The sequence below is a fragment of the Artemia sp. Qi Xiang Cuo genome, chromosome 4 (assembly GCF_049724085.1).
Source record: "Artemia sp. Qi Xiang Cuo chromosome 4, ASM4972408v1, whole genome shotgun sequence".
In the NCBI taxonomy this organism is placed as follows: Eukaryota; Metazoa; Arthropoda; class Branchiopoda; order Anostraca; family Artemiidae; genus Artemia; species Artemia sp. Qi Xiang Cuo.
In genome coordinates this window covers 7,283,011-7,308,419 of record NC_142797.1, presented here as the reverse complement: position 1 = coordinate 7,308,419, position 25,409 = coordinate 7,283,011, and the positions used below count along the sequence as shown (strand labels likewise).

At 36.2% G+C, this 25,409-nt stretch overlaps 1 protein-coding gene across 2 annotated transcripts in view; it reads left to right on the top strand.

Annotated features, from left to right (window-relative positions):
* The window catches only part of LOC148952732 (uncharacterized), a 112,581-nt gene that overhangs the window by 55,437 nt on the left and 31,735 nt on the right, over window positions 1-25,409 (top strand). The window contains exons 6-7 of one of the 2 annotated variants that reach the window (XM_089087385.1): window positions 1,762-1,974; window positions 12,194-12,512. In XM_089087385.1, coding sequence (XP_088943511.1) covers window positions 1,762-1,974; window positions 12,194-12,512 — 532 coding nt within the window. Of the gene's footprint in view, window positions 1-1,761; window positions 2,005-12,193; window positions 12,513-25,409 lie in introns of both variants that reach the window. The other variant, XM_089087384.1, reaches the window with a different exon arrangement.

Here is a 25,409-nt window from a genome sequence, read left to right as displayed (position 1 = left end):
TCCTGATTTCGTCATTACCTATTTTTTCTAAAATATATTAAAAGATAATTCACAAGAGATTTTATGAATATTTGGATGGTCTAGGAGAATTGTTTGTCGGCCAATTCGGATTCCACAGTAAACATTCTACTAGCCATGCCGTCCACCATATTCTGGATGTAATCAATGGAGCTCTAGAAACAGTTTTTATTCCTTTAACGGTCTTTATCTACCTTAAAATATCCTTTGACACTGTGGATTTTGAGTTGTTGCTGCGTCTCCTATCTAGTCTGGGGATAAAAGATGTTTGCTTGGATTGGCTTAAATCGTATTTGTATGGAAGATCAACTAAAATAATTTTAGGTGACATCATTAGCGGAATCTATTCTGTTAAATGTGGAGTTCTACAGGGCTCAGTCCTGGGTCCATCACTCTTTGTCGTATGCGTCGATACTCTGAAGTTCTACATTCCTGAAGCAACTGTTACAGCATTTGCAGATGATACTACTTTGACGACTTCTACACGGTCACAGGAAGAACTAGTGGATAAAGCAAACCGAACGCTGGAAACCTTTTGGTGTTTACCTCTCTGAGTTACCTTGCAGTTAATACTTCTAAGACAAATTATATAATTTTTATTAGGAAAGCAAAAATTTTAAATAGTACTTCTATAATAATTGAAAATGTGTTAGTTTCACAGGTTTTTGGAAATAGATATTTAGGATTTTATGTTGATAATAATTTTAGTTGGAATAAACACATAAACATGATTTCTTCTAAACTTGCACGAGGTCTTGGAGTGATGCGGCGTTTGAAACACGTGTTACCCTTAAGTGTTTTAAGAAATGTATATCATACTGTTTTTCATCCTTTTATTGTTTATTGTTGCTGTATTTATGCATCTAATTTTTCTTCAAATATTAAAAGACTGCAGATTCTTCAGAATAAGGCACTTCGAGTACTAGGTGAGTTTGTTCAGTATGAGCACACGCGTGAATGTTTTATCAGTTTTAGAATTTTAAATATTCATCAGATCAGGGATCATCAGGCGGGAGTGTTTACTTACCAAGTGCTTAATAGATTATCTCCGGAATATTTTAGGGATTTTTTTTATGTTTAATTCTGATTATCATCATCATAGGACTAGAGGTCGTGGAAGCTTAGCCTCAGAAGTAAGGAGTACGAGTCGATCTAGTTTTATAATTAGAAATTATGCAGTTAATTTGTAGAATGGTTTCCCGGAGAGCATTAGAGAGTCAGAAAACCAGTTTCAGTATAAAATGAGATTAAAAAAGTTTTTGTTGGGTGGGAATTAAATATTTTTGATTGTTGTTTGTTATTTTTATTCGGGAGAGTTAAATTGTATTGAATGGTATGAAAAGAGTAGGAAGAGTGAATGAGTTTGGTTTATGATAAAAGATTGTGTGACGCTGATCAAGCCACAATAGTGGCTTAATAAAACGTCATACGTTCTTACCGTTTCTACGTTTTTTGATAATGTTATTCAAAAAAATGTGGTAAGTGCCAGTTAAGTATGATGTAATTATTAGTTGAAGATAAAAGTCATCTCATCTCATCTTATCATTCCCTCTCCTGAGTTCAAGTTTGGTTGCAAGGTGTTTTGTTCAGTTTTATCTCTTTTTGTGGGAGCTCAGGGTGAAAGGGAGGGGTGCTCGGACAGTTCTTAGTAAACTACTTATCCCCTTTTCGTTCCCTCTCCTGGTTTCAGGTGTAGTGGGCAGTTTTCCTCTTATTAGTAACTTTTTCCTTTGTCTCTTCTAGTTCAAGAGAAGTTTAAAATTCCTGACAATGTTTACATTTATATGACGGATGGAGTAAAACCGTTAATGATGATTGGTGACGAATTTGGGTTTTCAGTCTTGAAGTCTGGTGACTCTCTGTGTGTCTCAGAATTTCAGTGTTTTGACTCCTCGACCAGTTTGCATCAACTAGTATCGATTGTGGACACGTACCCTGCTGTTGATTCAATATCAGGTGATGTGAAGGATCCTACAACGTCGTCACGTGAGCTTTTTATATGATTTATTTAATTACCAGGAAAATTAAAATAATTTTTTTTTGTATCTTGGACCCATCATTTGTCTATTAATAGCTAAAAACCACAATTTTCTAAGGTTTACTTTTGGCTGTGTCAAAATGTAAAGCTCTTAGGTGAGTATCATATTTTTTTTTCCGTGTTGCCACGCTAAACCGTAAAAGTAAGGAAGTAAGCAAATTGGTTAAATTTGACAGCGCTTTTCCCTTGTAAAAATTGGGAATAAAAAATTAATGCAACTAAAATTTTCATTTGTGCTTTTGCGATGGGCTTGGTGATTTTCCTGGGTTAGGCTAGATGACGTTACAGAAAATCAAAATAAAAACATTTTTTGTATCTTGGTCCCTTTATTTGTCTGTTCATACCTAAAAAAACACAATTTTCTAAGATTTACTTTTGGCTGTGTCAAAATGTAAAGCTCTGAGGCGAGTATCATATTTTTTTTCCGTGTTGTCACGTTGAACCGTAAAAGTAAGTAAGTAAGCAAATTGGTTAAATTTGACAGCGCTTTTCCCTTGTAAAAATTAGGGATAAAAAATTAATGCAACTAAAATTTTCATTTGTGCTTTTGCAATGAGCTTGGTGATTTTCCTGGGTTAGGCTAGATGACGTTACAGAAAATCAAAATAAAAACATTTTTTGTATCTTGGACCCTTCATTTGTCTGTTCATATTTAAAAATCACAATTTTCTAAGATTTACTTTTGGCTTTGTCAAAATATACAGCTCTTAGGCGAGTACCACATTTTTTTTTCGTGTTGCCACGTTAAGCCGTAAAAGTAAGTAAGTCAGCAAATAGGTCAAATTTGACAGCGCTTTTCCTCTGTAAAAATTAGGGATAAAAAGTTAATGCTACTAAAACTTTCATTTGTGCTTTTGCAATTAGTTGGACTATTTTCTTGGGTTAGGCTAGTTGACATTGGTTCATTTTTCAGAAGAAAAAAAAGTCAAATAGTCCCAAATAGAAGAAATAATAAAAAAGTTCAGTCGAATTTAGTGTAATCGAAGTACGGTTTGCTCAACTACCCGAAGGTAGTTCGGGTAGTTGACTCAACTACCCGATGAGTATGGGAAACTGATTGATGAGGAAGCTGCGTTACCTTAGTGTGGATTAATTTTTTCTGATCTCAAGGGAAATTTTGAAAAAATTAAGGAGCTATGTCTCGCCCTCTTGCTATAGGGTTGAACCTGATTTTTTTTTTTTTACATTCGTGAGATAATTGCCCAAACCGTTTGCTAAGCGATTCTAAAATGGAGAATCGGCAGGGCAATATAGATCAAGAGGATCAAAGTGTGATTGACTATACGTTGTCTTACCGTTCTGTCCCAGCAAGGGGATATTTCATAAACTATAATTGTGAAATGAAGTCATAATATTATAGTTGTAATTATAATATTTAGCCGTAATATATAGTTATTAAAGTCATAAAGTTATAAACTATGAAAAACAGTCATATAATAATTTAAACTGTCTGAATTAGTAGAAATGGAAAATATTTGTGTCACTGACTGTGCAATGAAAATGTCAAATTTCCATTTCTTCGTACAAGCAAAAAGTTTGTTTCATTCAATACTTTATTACATTCAACAAGAGATAAAAGAGCCGCTTTTGCTGAGAAGGAACGAGAGGCATATTTGTGCGCATTTTTTAAAGTTAATTATTTTTTAATTAATTTTTATGAAATTTATCAGTCGTTTTTAAAGATTAAATTGTTCTTATTAAATTAATTAATCTTTACCCAAAGATTAAATTTTTCTTATTAAATTTTTTGATCATTGATTAATTAATTAGTTTATTTAACTACTGTCTTTTAATTATAATTAATTTAAAGTTTAAAATCTATTTTATTATTTTTATTTTTCAATTCTTCTTTAATCTGCAGACAACATAGAATTAATTGTTCATAATTGATAATTATCGATAAAACGAGAAATCCGACTTTTACTACCTTAAGAACTTACTTTTAGAAAATTTTATGTGGGATCCAAATATGCTCATAATTTTAACTGAGATCCCAATCTTACCGAATTTCTACCGAATAACTGCTCACTGTCATTGTTGCCAACACTGTCATTGTTGCCAACATTGTTGCCAACATTTTAAATTCCCATTCCACCCATGTTCAAATGACAAATTTTCTTTATTATCAGTTTCGGGTTTTGCAACAACTGTTTTATTTTAATACAGCTGTTCGAAAATCGTCAAAGATCTCTGGTCCGTGTTTCGAAGTTTCTTTTCTAACAATCTATGGAACCTCGATGATTTTCGGCAGAAAATTCATAGGCTCAGCCTGAGAGCCATCCACTGATTTTCTGCCGAAAATAATTTCAGAATCTTCTTTGTTCGGAAGATTGGGAATTTTTAAGATCTCCTTAGCAATCAGTAGAAGTAGAAGTACTGTCTCATGTCAGTTTTTAAAAGGCTAACCAAGGTTGTATCAACAAACGGTACAATCTATTCCTAACTATCTGAATATGCTGACTTTCTCTAAATATGATAGCTCCTTTTATCTTTTGCATGAAATGTAGTTGAGGCTTTGAATAGATTGGGATGGAGGAGGAGCGGGCTTAGCTGTGTTGGCCTCAGGTGGCTTGGTGCTGCGGTGAGTTACTAGTAGTAATATTAGTAGTAGTAGGACTTCTTTGTTTTCACCAACTTCTTTGCACTCCCTTTCCGAATTTTTGTCTGCTACGAGTAAGTCAATGCATGTATATGCTAATAAATAATGTGAAAAGCTTACACTGCATTTGCTAACACTTTAAAATATTAGCATTTGTCTGAGTTCTTTATTTAACAATAAAAAATCATAAACAAAAAACTCTTCAACACAATCTCCCCCATAAGGCTCCATGGCCGGGAAAGAACAGGGGAGAAAAAATACCAACACAAAAAAATATAAACAAAATTAAAAAAAATTCAGTCGCCTACCTTAATAATCCCCAAAATGACAAGCTAGGCAGGGGGTAGCGCATGATTTCACCAACTCAAATAAATACCCAACTCAATCCAGAGACGTCTGAGTTTTCGTTTCAAAAAAACTTCATTTCAAATGACTTTCAAAACGATTTTTTCAGGTACGAATTTGGGTTCACAAAAAAAGTTATAACTCGATGTAAAATCGAGTTTCCAAACATAAGTTTACAGACAAGCAAGCGCCCAGGTGCACAGCTGGCTCTGGTTGCCTGAAGAAGGAAGAATCTATTAAAGAGTGCTTGAAAAACACATATGTTTGGCACTCCATATTCATGTGGCATTGCCTCTTTGGAGGGGCTTTTTCATCAAATCTAAATACCACCTTAGTGCTGAGAAAAATGAAATATAAAAAAATACCAATAAGAGTATTTTTAAATGATTCGAATTGAAAGGGGTTGTTCTCGAAGCGTGAAGTTAAACTTTCTAACTTTCCTGAAATATCAAGAGCCCTAAAAGAAGATGCGTTTCAGCTTAAATTATATCAAGCTTAATAGCGTTTCCGTTTAATAATATTAAGCTGAAAAGATGTGTTTCAGCTTAATAATATCAAGAGTGCTAAAAGAAGATGCGTTTCAACTTAAACTATATCAAGCTTAATTTCGTTTAAGCTTAATAATATTAAGCTGAAAAGATGCGTTTCAGCTTAATAATATCAAGAGCGCTGAAAGAAGATGCGCTTCAGCTTAAATTATATCAAGCTTAATAGCGTTTCAGCTTAATAATATCAAGAGTACTAAAAGAAGATGCGTTTCAACTTAAACTATATCAAGCTTAATAGCGTTTCAGCTTAATAATATTAAGCTGAAAAGATGCGTTTCAGCTTAATAATATCAAGAGCGCTAAAAGAAGATGCGCTTCAGCTTAAATTATATCAAGCTTAATAGCGTTTCAGTTTAATAATATTAAGCTGAAAAGATGCGTTTCAGCTTAATAATATCAAGAGCGCTAAAAGAAGATGCGTTTCAACTTAAACTATATCAAGCTTAATAGCGTTTCAGCTTAATAATATTAAGCTGAAAAGATGCGTTTCAGCTTAATAATATCAAGAGCGCTAAAAGAAGATGCGTTTCAACTTAAACTATATCAAGCTTAATAGCGTTTCAGCTTAATAATATTAAGCTGAAAAGATGCGTTTCAGCTTAATAATATCAAGAGCGCTAAAAGAAGATGCATTTCAGCTTATTGAATACAACGTAAAATAACGCTACTTCGTCTTAAAACTTTATTATGTTTAAAATTCTTTGAATATCTCAAAATATTTATTATTCTAAAGTCGTTAAAATAAAGAAAAGAGAATTTTTGCCATGATACGATTAACAGACTACTTCCTCTCCAAACGGCAACATCTCTTCCCATACCTTCGACGAAATGTGAGATATGAATGAAGTTTATTTTCCGCTTTTGTACATGTTGTGATTTTGAAGTATAAACGCTATTATGTCATGCAGTATTTTAGCTTGTTTTAATTTAATATTGAATAGATCAACTGTTCTTTTTTATGTTTCTCTTTGAACTCTTTTTTTGTACGTCAAGTAATACGTGGCAAAAAAACACGTGTCCATGTCGCTGCTTTGCGCTTTTCTTTAGATAAAAATGATTTGAAATTTAATTTGAGTGATAAAACCCAGAGTGTGTGTTTGATTCTCTAAATTAAATTTGTAGTTTTTTAGTAGAAAATAGTTTTTTAAATTGGATTTTTTATTTATATTTTCAAATTTAATCGAAATTAATGATTTAGCTAAAATGAATCTAATTGATATTTTAATATAGTTTTTATTTAATTTTAATAACCATTCGTATTAATTTTTATTGGGCTTACGAAAATATATATGTGTGTTAGATTTGAAGAAGGTCCCTTATACATAATCTTGATTTTAATTTTATGGTGATGTGAACTCAAACATCCCGGGTCGAGTCTTTGGCCTCCACCCCGTCCCCCAAAAAATGTAGTTAACAGTGGCGTAATTCTGTCACAATCCTGGAGGGGGGGGGGGCAAAGTCGGAGTGAATTATCCCAAATCGAGTGAAAATGACAGTAAAAACCACAGTTTATATAATTAGGCAGTAAGTTTACCACAGATGATTTCTGGCTCTTCATTCTCGGTGCGAACAAAACGCTCCTCCCACTTATTTATGCATTAGCGGGTTAGTGTGTATGCGTCAATCAATGAGAAATGGTTAGAGATTACATTATTTGTGATTGCAGAAGCAGAAAAAAACATGGTTAGCCGGCAAAGTGGTCTGCAAACTGTCCAATGTCACAGGCATGAATTATTTTATATAAAAATTACAACTTTATCTATTATTTACGTATTGTGGACTCGACTGTTTGGCCTATTTAGTATATTATAAAAAAAAGGGGGGCGGGGGGTTGAGTAAATTTGTGAAAATAAGGAATTTTTTTTTCTTCTAATAACTGGTGAAATAGATGTGATGGTTTCAGGGGCGGATACAGGATTTTTTAGGGGTGGGGGGCGCAAAATAGGTTGATCCGATAAACTTACGTTAGGAGCAAGTTTAATTAATGCAAACTTGCGTTAATTAGGTAAATTACACTACTTTAGGGGGAGGGCAACCCTCAGCCCCCCCCCCTCTGGATCCGCCACTGGATGGTTTGTCTTTTTTTTCACATTGTGATATTTATTTTCTCAGATTGTAGTTCCTGTGAAACTTGAAAACGGCTAATTACCTGTTTGGCAGAGAGCCGAGACAAGACTAGTTTTATTTCCAATCAGTGTGTTTGTATGAAATGGGCAGATCTTTCCTGAACTTTAAAGAATAAACACCTCCGTTTGAAAATCTTTGCACTTTGTGATTTTAGATAGCGATAAGGGTTCCTGATTGAGACCAATTTTAGGACTTGGGTTCTATTTATTGGTTGCTGTGGTAAAAGTTGCCGCAATAGCCCTATCCAAGAAAATACCAAACGTCTGTTAAGAAGTGTTTTTCGTAAAATTCTTAGGGAGTTTTCAGAAAATTGAAGGACATCACACATTTTAGTGGCAGATCCAAAATTTCACAGGGCTTTATGCTAGAAAAGCTCCTGTTATAGAATATTCTTTCAGTTTGTTTACCAGAAAATATATAAAATGCATTTCTTACTGCTGAGTCTGTATAATCTTAGACCTCTGCAGCACAATTTCTAGAATATTTCTAAAACATTTTTCTAAAGGGGAACTATAAGAAATAATACATTTTTAGCTATACATTTCAAAGATTTCATGTCATGTGTTTCCGTTCAACTGTCAACTGTCATATGTTTCCGTGTCATGCGTTATATATATATTTATATCGGCGCGTACAAACAGTTCCTCTCATTTGATCTGCCATCAGCGGTCCAATTACCCTGGAACACGTATTTTGGCAGAAACTTTCTCAAAATGCCTTTGAAACCAACTTGAGACTTCGAAACCTATTTTTAATTCCTAAAAACATCTAATAATAACATTGCACTACTAATTACCGATTTTCATGCATGTATTGCAAGAAGAAGCAAAGAAGTATTTTGAAGAGAAGTTTTCTGATAGTAAGGGAGATACCAAAGCCACATGGCAGGTTATTAATGAGTTTATGGAAAATCAGAAAAGTAATCAGTCGCCTTGCATTAATATAAATGGAAGTTATGTGAGTGATAAAAATGTAGTCGCGAATCATTTTGGCCAGTTTTATTCTCAGGTTGACTGGTCTGTTCAAGAGAGTGTAAGGTGTGACAGGGATAATTTTCTTAGCGAGGAATTCGTGGACTCTCGTGGAGATACTGTTGAGTTCCAGTTTGAAGAGTGTACAAGTGATGAAGTGATTAAAATAGTGAAAAATATAAAATCGAATTCTGTTGGGATAGATGGCGTGAATCTGAGAACTTTTAAAGCTGTACAAATGTATATACTACCATGTATTCTCCATACTATCAATTTATCTATGGTAACGGGGACCTTTCCAGAAGCGTTGAAGCAAGCTAAATTTATCCCGCTTTACAAAGGGGGTGCCAGGTCAGATGCCGGAAACTGGAGACCAATATCGATACTGCCTTTATTGTCAAAAATTTTGGAAAAAGTGATTCATCGCCGTCTATACGACCATCTCACGAAACATAGCCTACTCAGTGACACCCAATTCGGGTTTCGAAAAGGTCATTCCACTAGTCATCCTGTCATTCATCTTGTTGATTTTGTAAATAATTGTTTAGTAAAAGGTGAAATCCCCCTAACAGTATTTTTTGATTTTAGGAAAGCATTTGATACGGTAGATTTTAAAATTGTATTGCAAAGATTAGAGTGCTTAGGTGTTAAAGGAGTGATTTTGAAGTGGTTTGAAAGTTAGTTGTGTAGGGGGCCTATTACAGTAATGATCGACGATGCTATTTCATACCCTTATCAAGTGTCGTGTGGTGTGCCACAGGGATCGGTCTTTAGTCCACTTCTATATCTGGTTTATGTGGATACCATGAGGTTTTATCTTCCAGATTGTTGTTTAACGTCATTTGCTGATGACACTGCAGTTACGTTTTCTAGTTGTTGTTTGGATAGTCTTGTGTTGAAAGTGAATTGTGTTCTGAGAAATTTCCATGTTTTTACTAAAACCAACAAAGAGAAAAATCTAAAAAAAAACAAAACAAAAAAAAAACAAACGAGACTGTAGCCAGTGGAGAGAAAAGAAACGACAAATGCAAGACAACGCGGATATTTCGCCTGTATCCAAACAAAGCGTCTTCATCACTAAAGACACACAAGGACAAAAGGATAAAAAAAGAAAAGAAGATAAAACTAAACACCAATAAAACCACCACAAAAACAAAAACTTACTATTGGTGCAAACTGATCCCGGTAGGAAAAAGATGCTATTATAGAGTTACTTTAGTGAGGACACCAGAGTAACTGTCAGAGTTGAGTTACTCTGGTGTCCTCACTGAAGTAACTCTATAATAGCATCTTTTCCCTACGTGGATCAGTTTGCGCCAATTGTACATTTTTTTTCTTTTTTTTTTTGTTCCTTTGTTTATAGTTAATCATTAATTAGTAAATGAGTTGTATGTACCCGCCCAGTCGCAAGTGCTTTTTTGTATCTTTCTTGGGGCGGGTATTGGCATATTAGTTAAATGTATTTTGATGTTAAATAAAATGAACTGAACTGAACTGAACTATTGGAATAAATTAATTTAAAATTAGTTTCTTCAAAATTAGTTTTCCAGCGTTGAAGCCAAGTTTCGCGTTGAAGAGAGATCTGACTTGTCTACCCGTGAAAAGATCTAATGTCGCTTATGTTTATACGTTCTCTGGAGCACTCGCACCTAGGTCCCGGTTTTTAACGAACTGTAAGTAAGGAGCGACCCGTCTCAATAGTAACCAAAACTCTAAAAAACGGAATTTGAAAAACGGAACCAATTGATACATCAAAAGAATCAGATTTTAACGCTGATTTCAAATATATAAGTTTCATCAAGTCTTACCCATCAAAAGTTACGCGCCTGAGAAAATTTGCCCTATTTTCGAACAAAGAGGAAAACACCCCCTAAAAACTATATAGCCTTAATGAAAATCACACCATGAGATTCAGCGTTTCAGAGAACCCTACTGTAGAGGTTTCAAGCTCCTATCTGCAAAAATGTGGAATTTGGTATTTTTTGCCAGAAGAAAGATCACGGATGCCTGTTTATTTATTTTTTTTTACAGGGGTGATCGTATCGACCCTGTGGTCCTAGAATATAGTGGAAGTGCTCATTCAAACGGAAATTAAAAGTTCTAATGCCCTTTTTAAGTGACCAAAAAAATTGGAGGGCAACTAGGCCCCCTCCCACACTCATTATTTATCCAAAGTCACTCGATCAAAATTTTGAGATAGCCATTTTGTTCAGCATGGTCGAAAATATGATAAATATGTCTTTTAGGATGACTTAATCCCCCAAAGCCCCCGGGGGGAGGGCTGAAAGTTAGTAACTTTACCCAATGTTTACATAGAGTAGCCTATTGGTTATTGGGAAGTATACAACGTTTTCAGGTGGGATATTTTCTGGTAGTGAGGGGGGTCGGGGGTTACGTGGGAGGATCTTTCCATGGAGGAATTTTTCATAGGGGAAGGGACATTGCTATGAAAGGGGTGCTGGATTTCCCAGTATTATTTAAAAAACCATCAGAAAAAAAAAGTTTTTCAACTGAAAGTAAGGAGCAACATTAAAACTTAAAACGAACAGAAATTACTATGTATATGATTTGGTCTGCCCCTTAGTCAATACCTCGCTCTTTAAGCCAAAGATTTTTTAGTACTTTCATAAGAGCTATTTATTGTAATTAACCGCCTTTGTGATTAAGGTTCATTTTTAAAGAATTGGAATAAAATTCGAACTTGGCGTAAAGAGCGAGGTATTGACTAAAGGGCGAAACCCCTAATATACGTAATAAAAATATATAAATATAGAAGTTCGTTACGTAGCTTAATTCGTAAGTTACGTATATTTATTACCAATAAAAACGTTCGTAAATAAAATTAAACAACTTTCGGGAAAGCCATTTAACCAAATAAAAGTAAAATTAATATGCAAATTTTGTTTTAATTATTCATCTACGGTGAGCCAAAATCAAAACCTGCATCAATTCAAAAACGTTAAAAAATTAAATTAAAAATAACATGTTTTTTTAACTGAAAGTAAATAGCAACATTAATCCTTAAAACGAATAGAAATTATTCCGTATACGAAAGGGGCTGTCCCCTCCTCAACGCCTCACTCTTTATGCTAAAGTTTTTTATTGTTTAAAAAAAAGAAGTTGTGAGACAGAGTCAAACTTCAGCGTAAAGAGAGAGGCGTTGAGGAGGGGACAGCCCCTCTCATATACGGAATAATTTCTGTTTTTTTTTTTAGTTTTAATGTTGCTCCTTACTTTCAGCTAAAAAAAAATTGTTTTTTATTTAATAATACCATAAAGGCAAAGATATACTAAAGAAAACTGACCTGTTTCTCTGGATACTTGAATTATGCAGGCTTATCTTAATTTTTAGAAGATATTTTGCTGAAACTAAATTTCAGCTGGGGGAGAGGGGCAAACTTAGGTTGGGGGGGGGCAAACTTGGGCCTGGAGGGGGAGTTGCCCCTCATCTGCCCCATAGCAAATTACGCCCCTGCTAGTAAATAGCTGGTGGGACCAAGGATAAAATTTTTTCATAAAAAATGTTTTAATGCTTGTTTTCTTTCAGGTGCCAAGTATAAATTTAAAGTTTCAAATTTTCCTGATATATCCCGAGCCTTAAAAGGAGACACTTTTCATCGAAGTGAAAAACAACGTATAGCTAGTATTGTTTATTATAAGCTGTTGCACTTCAACAAAGTTGAAAAAGGAGCCCGTAGACTCGACGACTCTGAAATAGTAGCCATTTGTAAGGAATTAGTGACTGAATATCCTTCTTTACTCGACCGCTCTGAAGATGGAAAAGTGATTGGCGAAGGATATGAGACAATGATGCAGGCAATGTTTAATAGAAGGGATACTTCCATTCGACCTAAGGAAAAGCCGAGGTTTGTCTATGCTCATATATATATATATATATATTGTCTATATACATATATATATATATATATATATATATATATATATATATATATATATATATATACTACATATATACTACTACTACTACTACTACTACTACTAACAAATCACTGCAGCACCATGCCGCCTGAGGCTAACACAGCTACGCAGGCTCTTCCATCTCAATCTATCTCAATCGTCCCATTCTGGGACGACTTCCTTTTCGTTTGGCCCTAGACGGTTGGCCGACAAAGACAATCTTTGGCAATCTGTCATCCTTCATCCACTGAGCATACCTTAGCCATCTTAACCTTTCTCTCATTATAGCCCTAGAAAGCGGGATTAAACCACACTTTTGTACAGTTTACTGTTGAGATACGGTCAGTCATTCGTTTATTTAAAATAATCATTTGGACAATTTCTCTGGAAAACATCTAGTGAATCCTCCTCCGTTTTACGGAGTGCCCACGCTCCGGAACTATACTTGACCACTGTCTTCACTGTAGGTTTCAATAATCTTGGTTCGTAGACTTATTTTGTATTCTTCCAAACCTTTTTCAAATATGAAAAGACACCCTATTCTACTTTTCTACTTTTAACTATTCTTCTTTTCTACTATTCTACTTTTAACATCTTCACTGCATCCACCGTCTTTATTAATGATACTACCTAGGTAAGTGAAGCTGTCCACTTGGTCGATCTTTTCGTTACCCATCATCAGCTTTTGACCTTCACTTATTCCAAGTTTTAGTGACTTAGTCTTTTCTAATCTTAATTTTCAAACCTAATCTTGCACCATGAGCTTTCAGACTTCCAAAAATTTATAAATTCTGCTAACATTGTCATTTAGGACGCTCAAATCATCAGCGTAATCTAAGTCCAGGAGAGTTTATACATCCCCATTTATAACTCCTGATTTAATACGAAACCAGCTGCTAACCTCATTTCCTACCTTATCCGCGGCAGAGTCTTTCGTACATGGGACTTATCGATTTAATTTATTTGTCTGGTATACTATAAAAGGATAGGACCTTCGCTAAAGCTCTTCTATCAGCTGAATCAAACACTTGCTCATAATCTATAAAAAAGAAGACTAAAGGCGTTTGATAAATCAGGCACTTCTTAAATATTAATCCAAGATTAAAAACATGGTCGACACATCTTCTACCCTTCCTAAAACACGGAAGGGTATACATTAGGGTATTAATGTATACCCTTCATTAGGGTATTAAAGAAAATGGTATTTTCCTGGGAGGGTGTAAAGAGGGAGGCTTTGAATAGATTGGGATGGAGGAGGAGCATACATAGCTGTGTTGGTCTCAGGAGGCTTGGTGCTGCGGCGAGTTGTTAGTAGTAGTAGTTATTCGGTAAGTACAGTCTAAGTGTACCTGAAACGTTATTGATCCACCTGAAACCCTTTTTCTGTCAAAATTCTTTTTCTCTCAAAACGTTTTCCACAGCATCTATTAAGTCTAAAAATTATCGTCAAACTAAGTAATTTGCTTCCTACAGAAGTCAGGCTAATGCCTCTATAATGATGACAATCACTCTTATAATTTTTCTTATAGATGGGTTTAATTAGAGTTTTCCAAAATCGCTAGGTCCCTTTGCTTTTTCAAAAATTTTTAGTCATAATATTCAGTAACCAATCTCTAACCTCTTAACCACCATATTTAATAAACTCATTTGCCACAATATCAGTACCTGGGGCCGTATTATTTTTCATTCCTTTTAGTACTGTCATTAATTCTTTATCACAAAATAAGTCTTTTTTCACATCCAAAGTGTCAAAAATATTTTCCATTCTGTTCTATATCTTTTCCTATAACTCTATCACGGTTTAGCACATTCTCAAAATATTCTGTCTATATCTCTTTAACTCTTTCCGTATCACTAATTGTGGCCCTGTTCCTATCTTTAACTGGTACAAGTCCAGATTGGCTATTCTCTCACAATTTTTAACATGCCAGTACAATGTTTTACTATTATACCGTCTAGCTGCATCTTCCAGATCCTCGGCAATTTTTTCCTTGGCCTCCACTTCACAACTCCTTGATTCATATGTTAATGTTTTGTCCACTTTCTTTTTATTCCTCTTATTTTCATATGATCCTTCACACAAATAATTTTTGTACAAGCCCCTTTTTTCTTTATTAAACATAAAGCCTTTTCACTAATATTCCTAGCTGCGTTTCTAACTTTCTTCCCTAAGGCACCATCAGTGACTTCCCAAACTATTTTCCTAAAATTATTCCATCCATCTTCTACATTGTCAGTTTTTAAATTCTCCAGCTTAGTATTCAATTGATCCTGGAAAGTTTCTCTCGAATTCTCATCATGGAGTCTGCTAACATCATAGCTTCCCGGAAGACAATTACCCTTCCTAAACTATAGCTGTGAATTAAGCCCAGACACTGCTAGATGGTGATCTTTACTTTTAACATCAATAATAGCTCTCCCATATAACCTAATATCTTGTACTGATCCTGCCAGTCTTCGGTTTATAATAACATAATCAATAAAGTTAGCTGTCCTGCCATCACGTGAATACTATGTTAACTTGTGGGCCATTTTATGACTATATAATGTATTGGTTATAACTAGATTTCGATACCTACAAAATTGCAGCAGTCTGTAGCCATTACGGTTTTCTTTTCGTACACCAAATTTACCTAAACTAGGATACCATCTATCCCTATTTCTACCGACCTGGGTGTCAAGGTCTCTTAATAAAAATACCAGTATACCTGGAACCCTGTCCATTTGTTTCTGTAGCTGTAAACAAAATTCGTCTGAGCTACTACTAACTTCATCAGTCGGTTCTACTATGCTACCTATATCTACTTCTACATATACTACCATGACTGACACTCTGCACTTTTTGGTCATAAAATGTCTAACTGTCATAAAATGTCTATCTATATATCTATCTATATCTATCTATCTATCTATCTATCTATATCTATATCTATCTATCTTTTTGATCTATATATCTATTTATCTATTTATTTATCTATTTATCTATTTATTTATATATTTTTGATCTATATATCTATTTATCTATTTATTTATATATCTATTTATTTATCTATTTGATCTATATATCTATATATCTATTTATCTATCAAAAAGATAGATAGATATAGATTTTTTAAAGAAAGGAAAGAAAGCTTTTAGTTTTATTATGCAGTGCATTAGCTTCCCTTAAAGAAAAAAGTGGGATCTATGTATTAGTAACTTTGAATTTGCTTTTGTCGTAACTTTGTCAAAAAGATAGTTACCAGGCATCTTTAGTGAAGTAAATCAGCATCATTATCATCGGTATCACTATCAGGTTGAAACAAAATGAAAACATAATAGGAGTGAAAGAGAAATGGATACCAAGGTAAAAAACAAAATAAGATGCGACCAAGACAAATGTGGTAAATTAGATACCGTATGGCCCCTAGAGGAGGTAAGGGGGGTAAGTCTATAGGGTGACTAATAGCTATGGTAGCATCCTAATTTATGGTTTGCCTGAACTACTTACATGAGACGTTCCTACTGAGCATGTACGAGATGGGTGAAAAGAGTGTTTCAAGTGAGGCAGAGGGAATAATGGCGAGTTTATCACGCCAAGCTGAAGAGGGCAAAATGATGGTCAGCCGTGAAAAATCGGTGATATTAGCTTTCTCTTTTCTAAGAGACAGTTCATCCCTTGCTTTACAGATGTTTCAGGCCTCATGGATATCAAACTCTTAGGAATGTATCTCACACATGACCTGAAGTGGGAAAAACAGACACAGTAGATGATCAAACGGGTAAACCTGGATATCCTTTCTTTAAAACTCCTTGCTTGTCATGGTGTTCCAACCCCCTACCAAATCCGTATTTTTTTTACATTTGTCAGACCGCTGGTAGAATATGTTTGTCCTGTCTGACATTACTGCCTGAATTTGGACCAGAAAAACCGCCTGGAAGGCATCCAATACAAAGCTCTTCTGGTTGTTTCTAAATCTCATAAAGTCCCTTATTGCTCCCTTTTGAAACTATTTTCACTTAAAGCTCTATCGACACGCCGTGATGAATTATGTTTTAAATTTGGTGTCGATATTTTGGAAAATCCGCGGCTTCGTGGAATCCTCCCCCCTGAGCATCTCCCTTCGCGCCAAAGGCTCCCGCGAAATGTAGCTCAACCGGTACCAAAAATTCAGCCGGTACCAGCGCGGCATATGCGGTACGCAAGTAGTTTTATTCCCTTGTTCGTCAAGATTTTTAATTCTACACCCACTCAAATTACAATAAATAACCCAGCCAAAATCAAAACGAGACAAAATTAGCTTAAGTTGTGCTGAAAACCCATATGCTTTTCCAAGGTCAGAAAAGAATTTGTGCTTTACTGAAAAAATACAAATGAAATTGCATTGTCAGTTTAATATACATATACTGATATTTAGTAATCAAAATCTTAATATTATTTGATTTATTAAAGTTATAAAAGTGAAAACATTTATATTTTTTTTAATAACGTGCAAATTTTGTTCTGGCCTTGGGAATGCATAGGGGTTTTGAGCCCAACTTATGTTAATTTCTGCTCGTTTTGATTTTGACTCGGTTATTTATTGTAATTTCTGCTCGTTTTGGGTTTTATTTATTTATCGATGCTGATTTATGGTAGTTTCACGCTTGGTAGATTATTTTATTTTATTTTTGCTCATTTTTTGTTTAATGGAGTTCTTTACTTTTCTTTGAAAAGCTTGTTTTGTGGAAAAAGTTTATTTAATTAATTTCTGTTTGTTTTATATTGACATAGTCTTTTCAGAGAAAAAGAAAATAATACTTTAAATCTTTTCGTTTTTTTAAGAATTTATAGTTTGGAACAATTTTTTTTGGAAGCAATTTTTAAGAACATACACCCTCTTAAAAATCTGGACACAAATAGTAGTGTTTAATTTAGTTTCATACCTCCTCTAGTTGCCCTGAAATGGAAAACTTGATACCATTCGCAGAAAAATCTGTTTACTTTCTTTGATAACTTGGACACACTTACGCTATTTTGATTTGGTTAAATTTGAAGAGCAGAAGCAGCCCCAAAAGTTTTGAACATATTACCCTCAGTCGTTCTTGGGATACTGCTGAGATGCCTTATTGGGAATTAGCATTAACACAGTGCATTTTGATTTAATCTTATGGCAACATTTTGTTTTTAAACATTAAGTCAAATGGGAGGGTGGGCGTGGGAGGAGGATTAGTTTCCCTCCAATCACTTTCGACTATTAAAAAGGGCATCAACCCTTTCTATTTTTAATCGAATGAGCCCTTTTCGAAGTTCCTACGACAACTCCTTTGATACAAAGGGCCCTGGTCTAAACAACAACAACAATAAAAAAAATAATACATTATATCCAAATCGATCTTTGCTATAAAAATGTCAAGCCTTCCAAATACTTTCGACTATTAAAAAGGACACTAGGCCTTTCGAATTCCAATCGAATGAGCCTTTTTCGAGTTTCTACGACAAAACTTCCTATAAACACCTTATATGACCCCAGGGCATAAATTACAACTCTTACCCCTAAGGGCTGTGAGGGTGGTTGCCATCCTCTTAGACCTAGTTTCCAGAACTTTCAACTACATTACACAAAATGGCTATCTCAAAATTTCGATTGGATGTGTCTGCGAAAATGGTGGACGTGAGAGAGGCGTTAGTCTTTCTCCAATCACTTTCAACTATTAAAAAAGCACTAGCCCTTTCGATTTCCAATCAAATGAGCCCTTTTGAAGTTTCTACGACAACGCTTTCAATAAAAACCTTATATGCCCCAGGGGATAACTTACAACCCTCGTCCTGAGGGCTGGGGGGGGGGGTTGTCATCCTCACGGACCAGAACTTCCAGAATTTCCAGAACTTTCTACTACGTTGAACAAAATGGCTATCTGAAAATTTGATTGAATGTGTTTGGGGGAATGGTGGGCGTGAAAGAGGGGTTAGTTACCGTCCAATCACTTTCGACTGTTAAAAAGGGCACTATCCCTCTCAATTTCCAATTGAATGAGCCCCTTTAGAAGTTTTTACGACAACTCTATCATTAAAAACCTTATATGCCCCCTGGGCATAACTTACAACCTTTGCCCTGGGGGTTCTCGGGGGTTTTTCATCCTTAAATACATTATTTCCAGAACTTTCAACTATATTGAACAAAATGGCTATCTCTAAGCTTTGATTGAATGTGTTTGGGGAGATGAAGGGCGTGAGAGGGGGTTTAATTACTCTCCACTCAGTTTCGACTATTAAAAAGGGCAATTTCAATTTCCAATCAAATGAGGCCCTTTTGAAATTTGTACAACAACTTCCTATATAAACTTTATATGCCCCCAGGGCACAAATTACAACCCTTGTACTGAAAGCTCTGATGGGGTTTTTATCCTAAAAGGCTTAATTTCCAGAACTTACGACTACGTTGAACAAAATGGATATCTCAAAATTTTTATTGGATGTGTTTGGGGAAATGGTGGGCGTGAGAGGAGGGTCACTTGCCCATTTCAATAAAAACCTTATATGCCCCCAGGGCATAACTTATAACCCTTGCCTTGAAGACTATGGGGAGAGTGTCCTGCTCAAAGGTATAATTTCCTGAACTAGCAACTTCGTTGAACAAAATCGATGTCAAGAAATTTTGATCGGAATTGTTTGGGGAAATGATTGGCGTGGACTGGCTGTTTCTTGTCTTTCAGTCCCTATCGACTATTAAAAAGGGCACTAGCCATTTCAATTTCCAATAAAATGAGTCATTTTGAAGTTTCTACGACGACGCGTTCAGTAAAAGCCTTATATGCCCCCAGGGAATAACTTACAACCCTTGCCCTGAGGGCTATTGGGGAGTGTCCTCCTCAAAAACATAATTTCTATCTGGAAATACAAAACACTGAATAAAATGGCTATCTAAAAATTTTGATTGCCTGTGTGTAGGGAAAAAGTTGGCGAAAAAGGGGAGCTAGATGCCGTAAAACCACTTTCAAGAATTAAAAAGGGCACTAGACCTTTCAATCACAAATCGAATGAGCCCTTTGTCAAGCTTCTATGACAAAGATGTCAATACTAACTTATATGCCACCAAAGCATAATTCATAGCTATTACCTTAAAAACTCTGTGGGGAATGTCCTGCTAAAGGTTATAATTTTCCGAACTTTAATTGCTTAGAACAAAATGGCTGTCTCAAAATTTTGATTGGATGTGTTTGGGGAAATGGTGGGGGCGGAAGGGGTGTTAGTTGCCCTCCAATTACTTTCGAGTATTAAAAAGGGCACAAGCCATTTCAATTTCTAATCAAATGAGCCCTTTTTGAACGCGTTTTATAAAAACTTTATATGCCCCCAGGGTATAACTTACAACCCTTGTCCTGAGGGCTGTGAGGAGGTTGTCATCCTCAAAGACCTAATTTCCAGAACTTAAAACTATGTTGAACAAAATGGCTGTCTCAAAATTTCGATTGGATGTGTTCGGGGGAATGATGGGCGTGGGGAGGGGCTAGTTGCCCTCCAATCACTTTCGACTCTTAAAAAGTGTACTAGCCCTTTGATTTCCAATCGAATGAGCCTGCTTTGAAGTTTCTACGACAACACCTTCTATAAAAACCTTATATGCCCCCAGGCTATAACTTAAAACCCTTGCCCTGAGGGTTGTGAGGGTGTGTCCTCCTCAAAATATATCTTATATCTGGAAATCAACTACGCTGAACAAAATGGCTATCTCAAAATTTTGATTGGATGTGTTTGGGGGAGTGATGGGCGTGGGGAGGGGGCTAGTTGCCCTCCAATCACTTTCGACTATTAAAAGGGTACGAGCGCTTTGAATTTCCAATCGACTGAGCCTGTTTTGAAGCTTTTACGACAACGCCGTCTATAAAAACCTTATATACCCCCAGGGCATAACTTAAAACCCTAGCCGTGAGGGATATGGGGGAGTGTCCTCCTCAAAAACATATTTTCTATCTGGAAATCAACTACGCTGAACAAAATAGCTATCTCAAAATTTTGATTGGATGTGTTTGGGGGAATGATGGACGTGGGGGGGGGGGCAAGTTGCCCTTCAATCACTTTCGACTACTAAAAAGGGTACTAGCTCTTTGAATTTCCAATCGAATGAGCCTGTTTTGAAGTTTCCTCGACAACGCCTTCTATAAAAACCTTTATGCCCCCAGGGCATAACTTAAAATCCTTGCCCTGAGGGTTTTGGGGCAGTTTCCTCCTAAAAAACATATTTTCTATCTGGAAATCAACTACGCTGAACAAAATGGCTATCCCAAAATGCGTATCGGTTGTGTTTGTGGTAATGAGGGGCTTGGGTGGGCTAGATGCCTTTCCATCATTTTCGACTATTAAATAAGGCAGTAGCCACTCCAATTTCCAATCGAATGAGTCCTTTTCGAAGTTTTTACGACAACTCCTTCGATACGAAGTGCCCGGGTGGAGAAAAAACACATTGTGCCCACATCGTTCTTTACTTAGGCAGCGCTAGCGCGCTACCTATGATTTCCAAACTATTATCATAGGCAGCGCAATCGCACTGCCTAAGTAAAGAACGATGTTGGCACAATGTATTATTTTTTATTTTTTCCTTTAGGGCAGGGCACTTCGTATCGAAGGAGTTGTCGTAGAAACTTCGAAAAGGGCTCATTCGATTGGAAATTGGAAATGGTCTTACCCCCGCCATTTCCCCAAACACATCCAATGAAAATTTTGAGGCAGCCATCTTATTCAGCGCAGTTTATTTCTTATAGAAATTCTGTTTTTGAGGAGGACACTCCCCCACAGCCCTGTTGGCAAGGGTTGTAATTTATGCTCTGGGGGCATGTAAGGTTTTTGTAGAAAGGGTTGTCGTAGAATCTTCAAAAAAAGCCCATTCGATTGGAAATTAAAGGGCTAGTGCCCTTTTAATAGTCGAAATTGATTGGAGGGCAACTAGGTCCCCCCTCCACGTCCTTCATTCCCCCAAACACATCCAATCAAAACTAACCCCCCTCTTACGCCCACCTTTTCCCCAAACAAATCCAATCAAAATTTTGATATAGCCTTTTTGTTCAACGTAATTGAACGTTCTGGAAACTAGGTCTTTGAGGATGACAACCCCTCCATAGCCCTCAGGGAAAGGGTTGTAAGTTATGCCCTGGGGGCATATTAGGTTTTTATAGATAGCGTTGTCGTAGAAACTTCAAAAAGGGCTCATTCGAGCGTTGTCATAGAAACTTCGAAGGGCTAGTCTCCTTTTTAATAGTCAAAAGCGATTGGAGGAAAACTAACACCCCTCCCACGCCAACCATTTCTCCAAAAACATCCAATAAAAATTTTGAGATAGCCATTTTGTTCTACGTAGTTGAAAAATCCGGAAATTATTTCTTTGAGGGTTACACTCCCCCCACAGCCCTCAGCTCAAGGGTTGTAAGTTATGCCCTGGGGTCATATGAGGTTTTATAGAAAACGTTGTCGTAGAAACTTCAAAAAGGACTCATTCGAATGGAAATTGAAATAACTAGTGCCCTATTTAATAGTCGAAAGTGATTAGAGGGCAAATAACATCCCTTTACGCCCACCTTTCCCCAAACACATCCAATCAAAATTTTGAGATAGCCATTTTATTCAACGTAGTTTTAAATTCTGTATATTAAGTCTTTGAAGATGACAACTCCCTCACAGCCCTCAGGGCAAGGGTTATAAGTTATATCCTGGGGGTATATAAGGTTTCTATAAAACACGTTGTCGTAGAAACTTCAAAAAGGGCTCATTCGATTTGAAATTGAAATGGCTAGTGCCCTTTTTAATAGTCGAAAGTAATTGGAAGGCAACTAACCCCCTCTTACGCCCACCTTTTCCCCAAACACATCCAATCAAAATTTTGAGATAGCCATTTTGTTCAACGTAGTTGAACGTTATGGAAATTAGGTCTTTGAGAATGACAACCCCTCCATAGCCCTCAGGGAAAGGGTTGTAAGTTATGCCCTTGGGGCATATTAGGTTTTTATAGAAAGCGTTGTCGTAGAAACTTCAAAAAGGGCTCATTCGATTGGAAATTGAAATGGCGAGTGGCCTTTTTAATAGTCGAAAGTAATTAGAGGGAAACTAACCCCCTCTTACGCCCACCTTTTCCCCGAAAACATCTAATAAAAATTTTTAGACAGCCGTTTTGTTCAACGTAGTTGAAAGTTTTGAAAATTAGGTGTTTGAGGATGACAACCCACACCATAGCCCTCAGGGAAAGGTTTGTAACTTATGCCCTGGGGGCATATTAGGTTTTTATAGAAAGCGTTGTCGTAGAAACTTCAAAAAGGGCTCATTCGAGCGTTGTCATAGAAACTTCGAAGGGCTAGTCTCCTTTTTAATAGTCAAAAGTGATTGGAGGAAAACTAACACCCCTCCCACGCCCACCATTTCTCCAAAAATATCCAATAAAAAGTTGAGACAACCATTTTGTTCTACGTAGTTGAAAGTTCGAGAAATTATGTCTTTGACAATGACACTCCCCCCACAGCCTTCAGCGCAAGGGTTGTAAGTTATGCCCTGGGGGCATATAAGTTTTTATTGAAAGTGTTGTCGTAGAAACTTCAAAAAGGGCTCATTCGATTGGAAATTGAAAGAACTAGTGCCCTATTTAATAATCGAAAGCGATTAGAGAGCAACTAACGCCCCTTTGACGCCCACCATTTCCCCAAGCACATCCAATCAAAATTTTGAGATAGACATTTTGTTCAACGTAGTTGAAAGTTCTGGAAATTAGGTCTTTGCCAGCCTTGTCGTAGAAACTTCAAAAAGAACTCATTCAATTGGGAATTGAGAGGGCTAGTGCCCTTATTAATAGTCAAAAGCGACCGAAGGGTTAATCCCCCCCCCCCATACTCATCGTTTCCCCAAACACTTTCGATCAACATTTTGATATGGCTATTTTGTTCAACGTATTTGAAGGGTCCGGAAATTATTTTTTTTGAGTATGACTACCTTCAACAGCCCTCAGGTTGTAAGTTATGCTCTGCGCGCATATAATCTTATATAGAAAGTGTTGCCGTAAAAACTTCAAAAAAGGCTCTTTCGATTAGAAATTGAGAGGGCTATTACTCTTTTTAATAGTCAAAAGTAATCAGAGGGAGAATCAACCCCCCCCCATCATTTCCACAAAATTACCGATCAACATTTTGATATGGCCGTTTTGTTCAATGTAGTTGAAAGGTCTGGAAATTATGTCATTCAGGATGCCAAACCTCAACCCCCCCCCCCCATAGCCCTCAGAACAAGGGTAGTAAGTTATGCCCTTGGGGCATAATAACGTTTTTATAGAGTTTTGTCTTAGAAGCTTCAAAAAGGGCTCGGTCGATTGGAAATTGAGAGGACTAGTGCCTGTTTTTATTAGTCGAAAGTGATCAGAGGGCAAATGTCTCCCTCCACGCCTATCATTTCCCCAAACACTTCCAATCAAAATTTTGATATTGCCATTTTATTAAGCCGATCAGAAAGGTCCGGAAATAATGTCTTTGAGGATAAAAAATCCCTCCAGCCCTCAGGGCAAGGGTTGTAAGCTATATCCAGGGGAAATATATGGTTTTTATAGAAAGTGTGGTCATATAAACTTCAAAGGGGGCTCATTGGATTGATAATCAGACACTCTAGTGCTCTTTTTAAGAGTCAAAGTGATCAGAGGGCAGATACCCTCTCCCCCCACACACGTCATATTGTCCAGAAATGCGTGTTTAGGTTCATAAGTGGTTTAATATTTCCTACTTAAAACCACTTTGTAAGTATAAAACGACCAGAAATTAATCAAAGAAACTTTTCGCCAAAAATAACTTCTTCAAAAAAAGTAAAGAGCCCAGTTTAACCAAAAATGAACAAAAATAGAATCAAATAATCTACCAAGAATACAACAAATCAATATCAATAAATAAATGAAACCCAAAACAACCAGAAATTAAAATAAGTCAAACTCAGAACGAGCAGAAATTAATCTGAGTAGGGTTCTAAACCCTATGCTTTCTAAAAGCCAAAATATAATTTGTACTTTACTGAAAAAAAATCTTTGAAATGTTTTCACTTTTATAACTTTAAGAAATCAAAAATTAATTAATATTTTAAGGAATAAATGTCAGCATATGTATATTAAACTGACAATGCACATCTTTTCAGTTAATTCAATTGGATTTTTTTCAGTATAGTACATATAAGGTGGGAACAGGTTGCTCCCGCCTAAACCATACTAATAAACCATGTCAGTTTTACGAGTTGACCATGTCAGTAGTATCAAACAGTTCGTGTTGTAGTATTTTTATTTGTGTTGTAGTATATGCCCCGGAGAGTAACCTGAGTAGGGAGGGCATAATGACTAATGCAAGGGTGACACTTGTTCACTTTAGGACCCGGGAACACCCCCCTGGATATCAAATCACTCCCCGTCTCTCATTTTAACATTAGTAGTTGGTTGGAGGCTTGACCTTTCACCAACTCGGTGTAGAGGGACGGATTCTAATTGGTGAAATCCATCCGCGAGCAGAGACGGGGAGTGATTTGATATCCAGGGGGGTGTTCCCGGGTCCTAAAGTTTATTGCGTTGAAACACATAATGGGGATGTAAAGCAGGCGTGTAAAGGGGTGCCTACACATTTTGTAAAGAGCAATTTCAACATGAGCGTGTACAGAGACTGTGTAGAAAGTAGCCTAGTGCCGAGAGCATAAGCTTGCAATTCGCTCTCTACAGTATAAAAATTATACTGTAAGAGTGGAAAAGAATGCAATGTCGTGTATATCCGACAAAGTCGATGTGCTCGAGAATGGTGTAAGTGTACTGCCACATGGCTACTACCTTATTTCAGACCGGGTTGAATGCATAGACTATCGCAATCTACTTGGTTTGGATAAATTAACT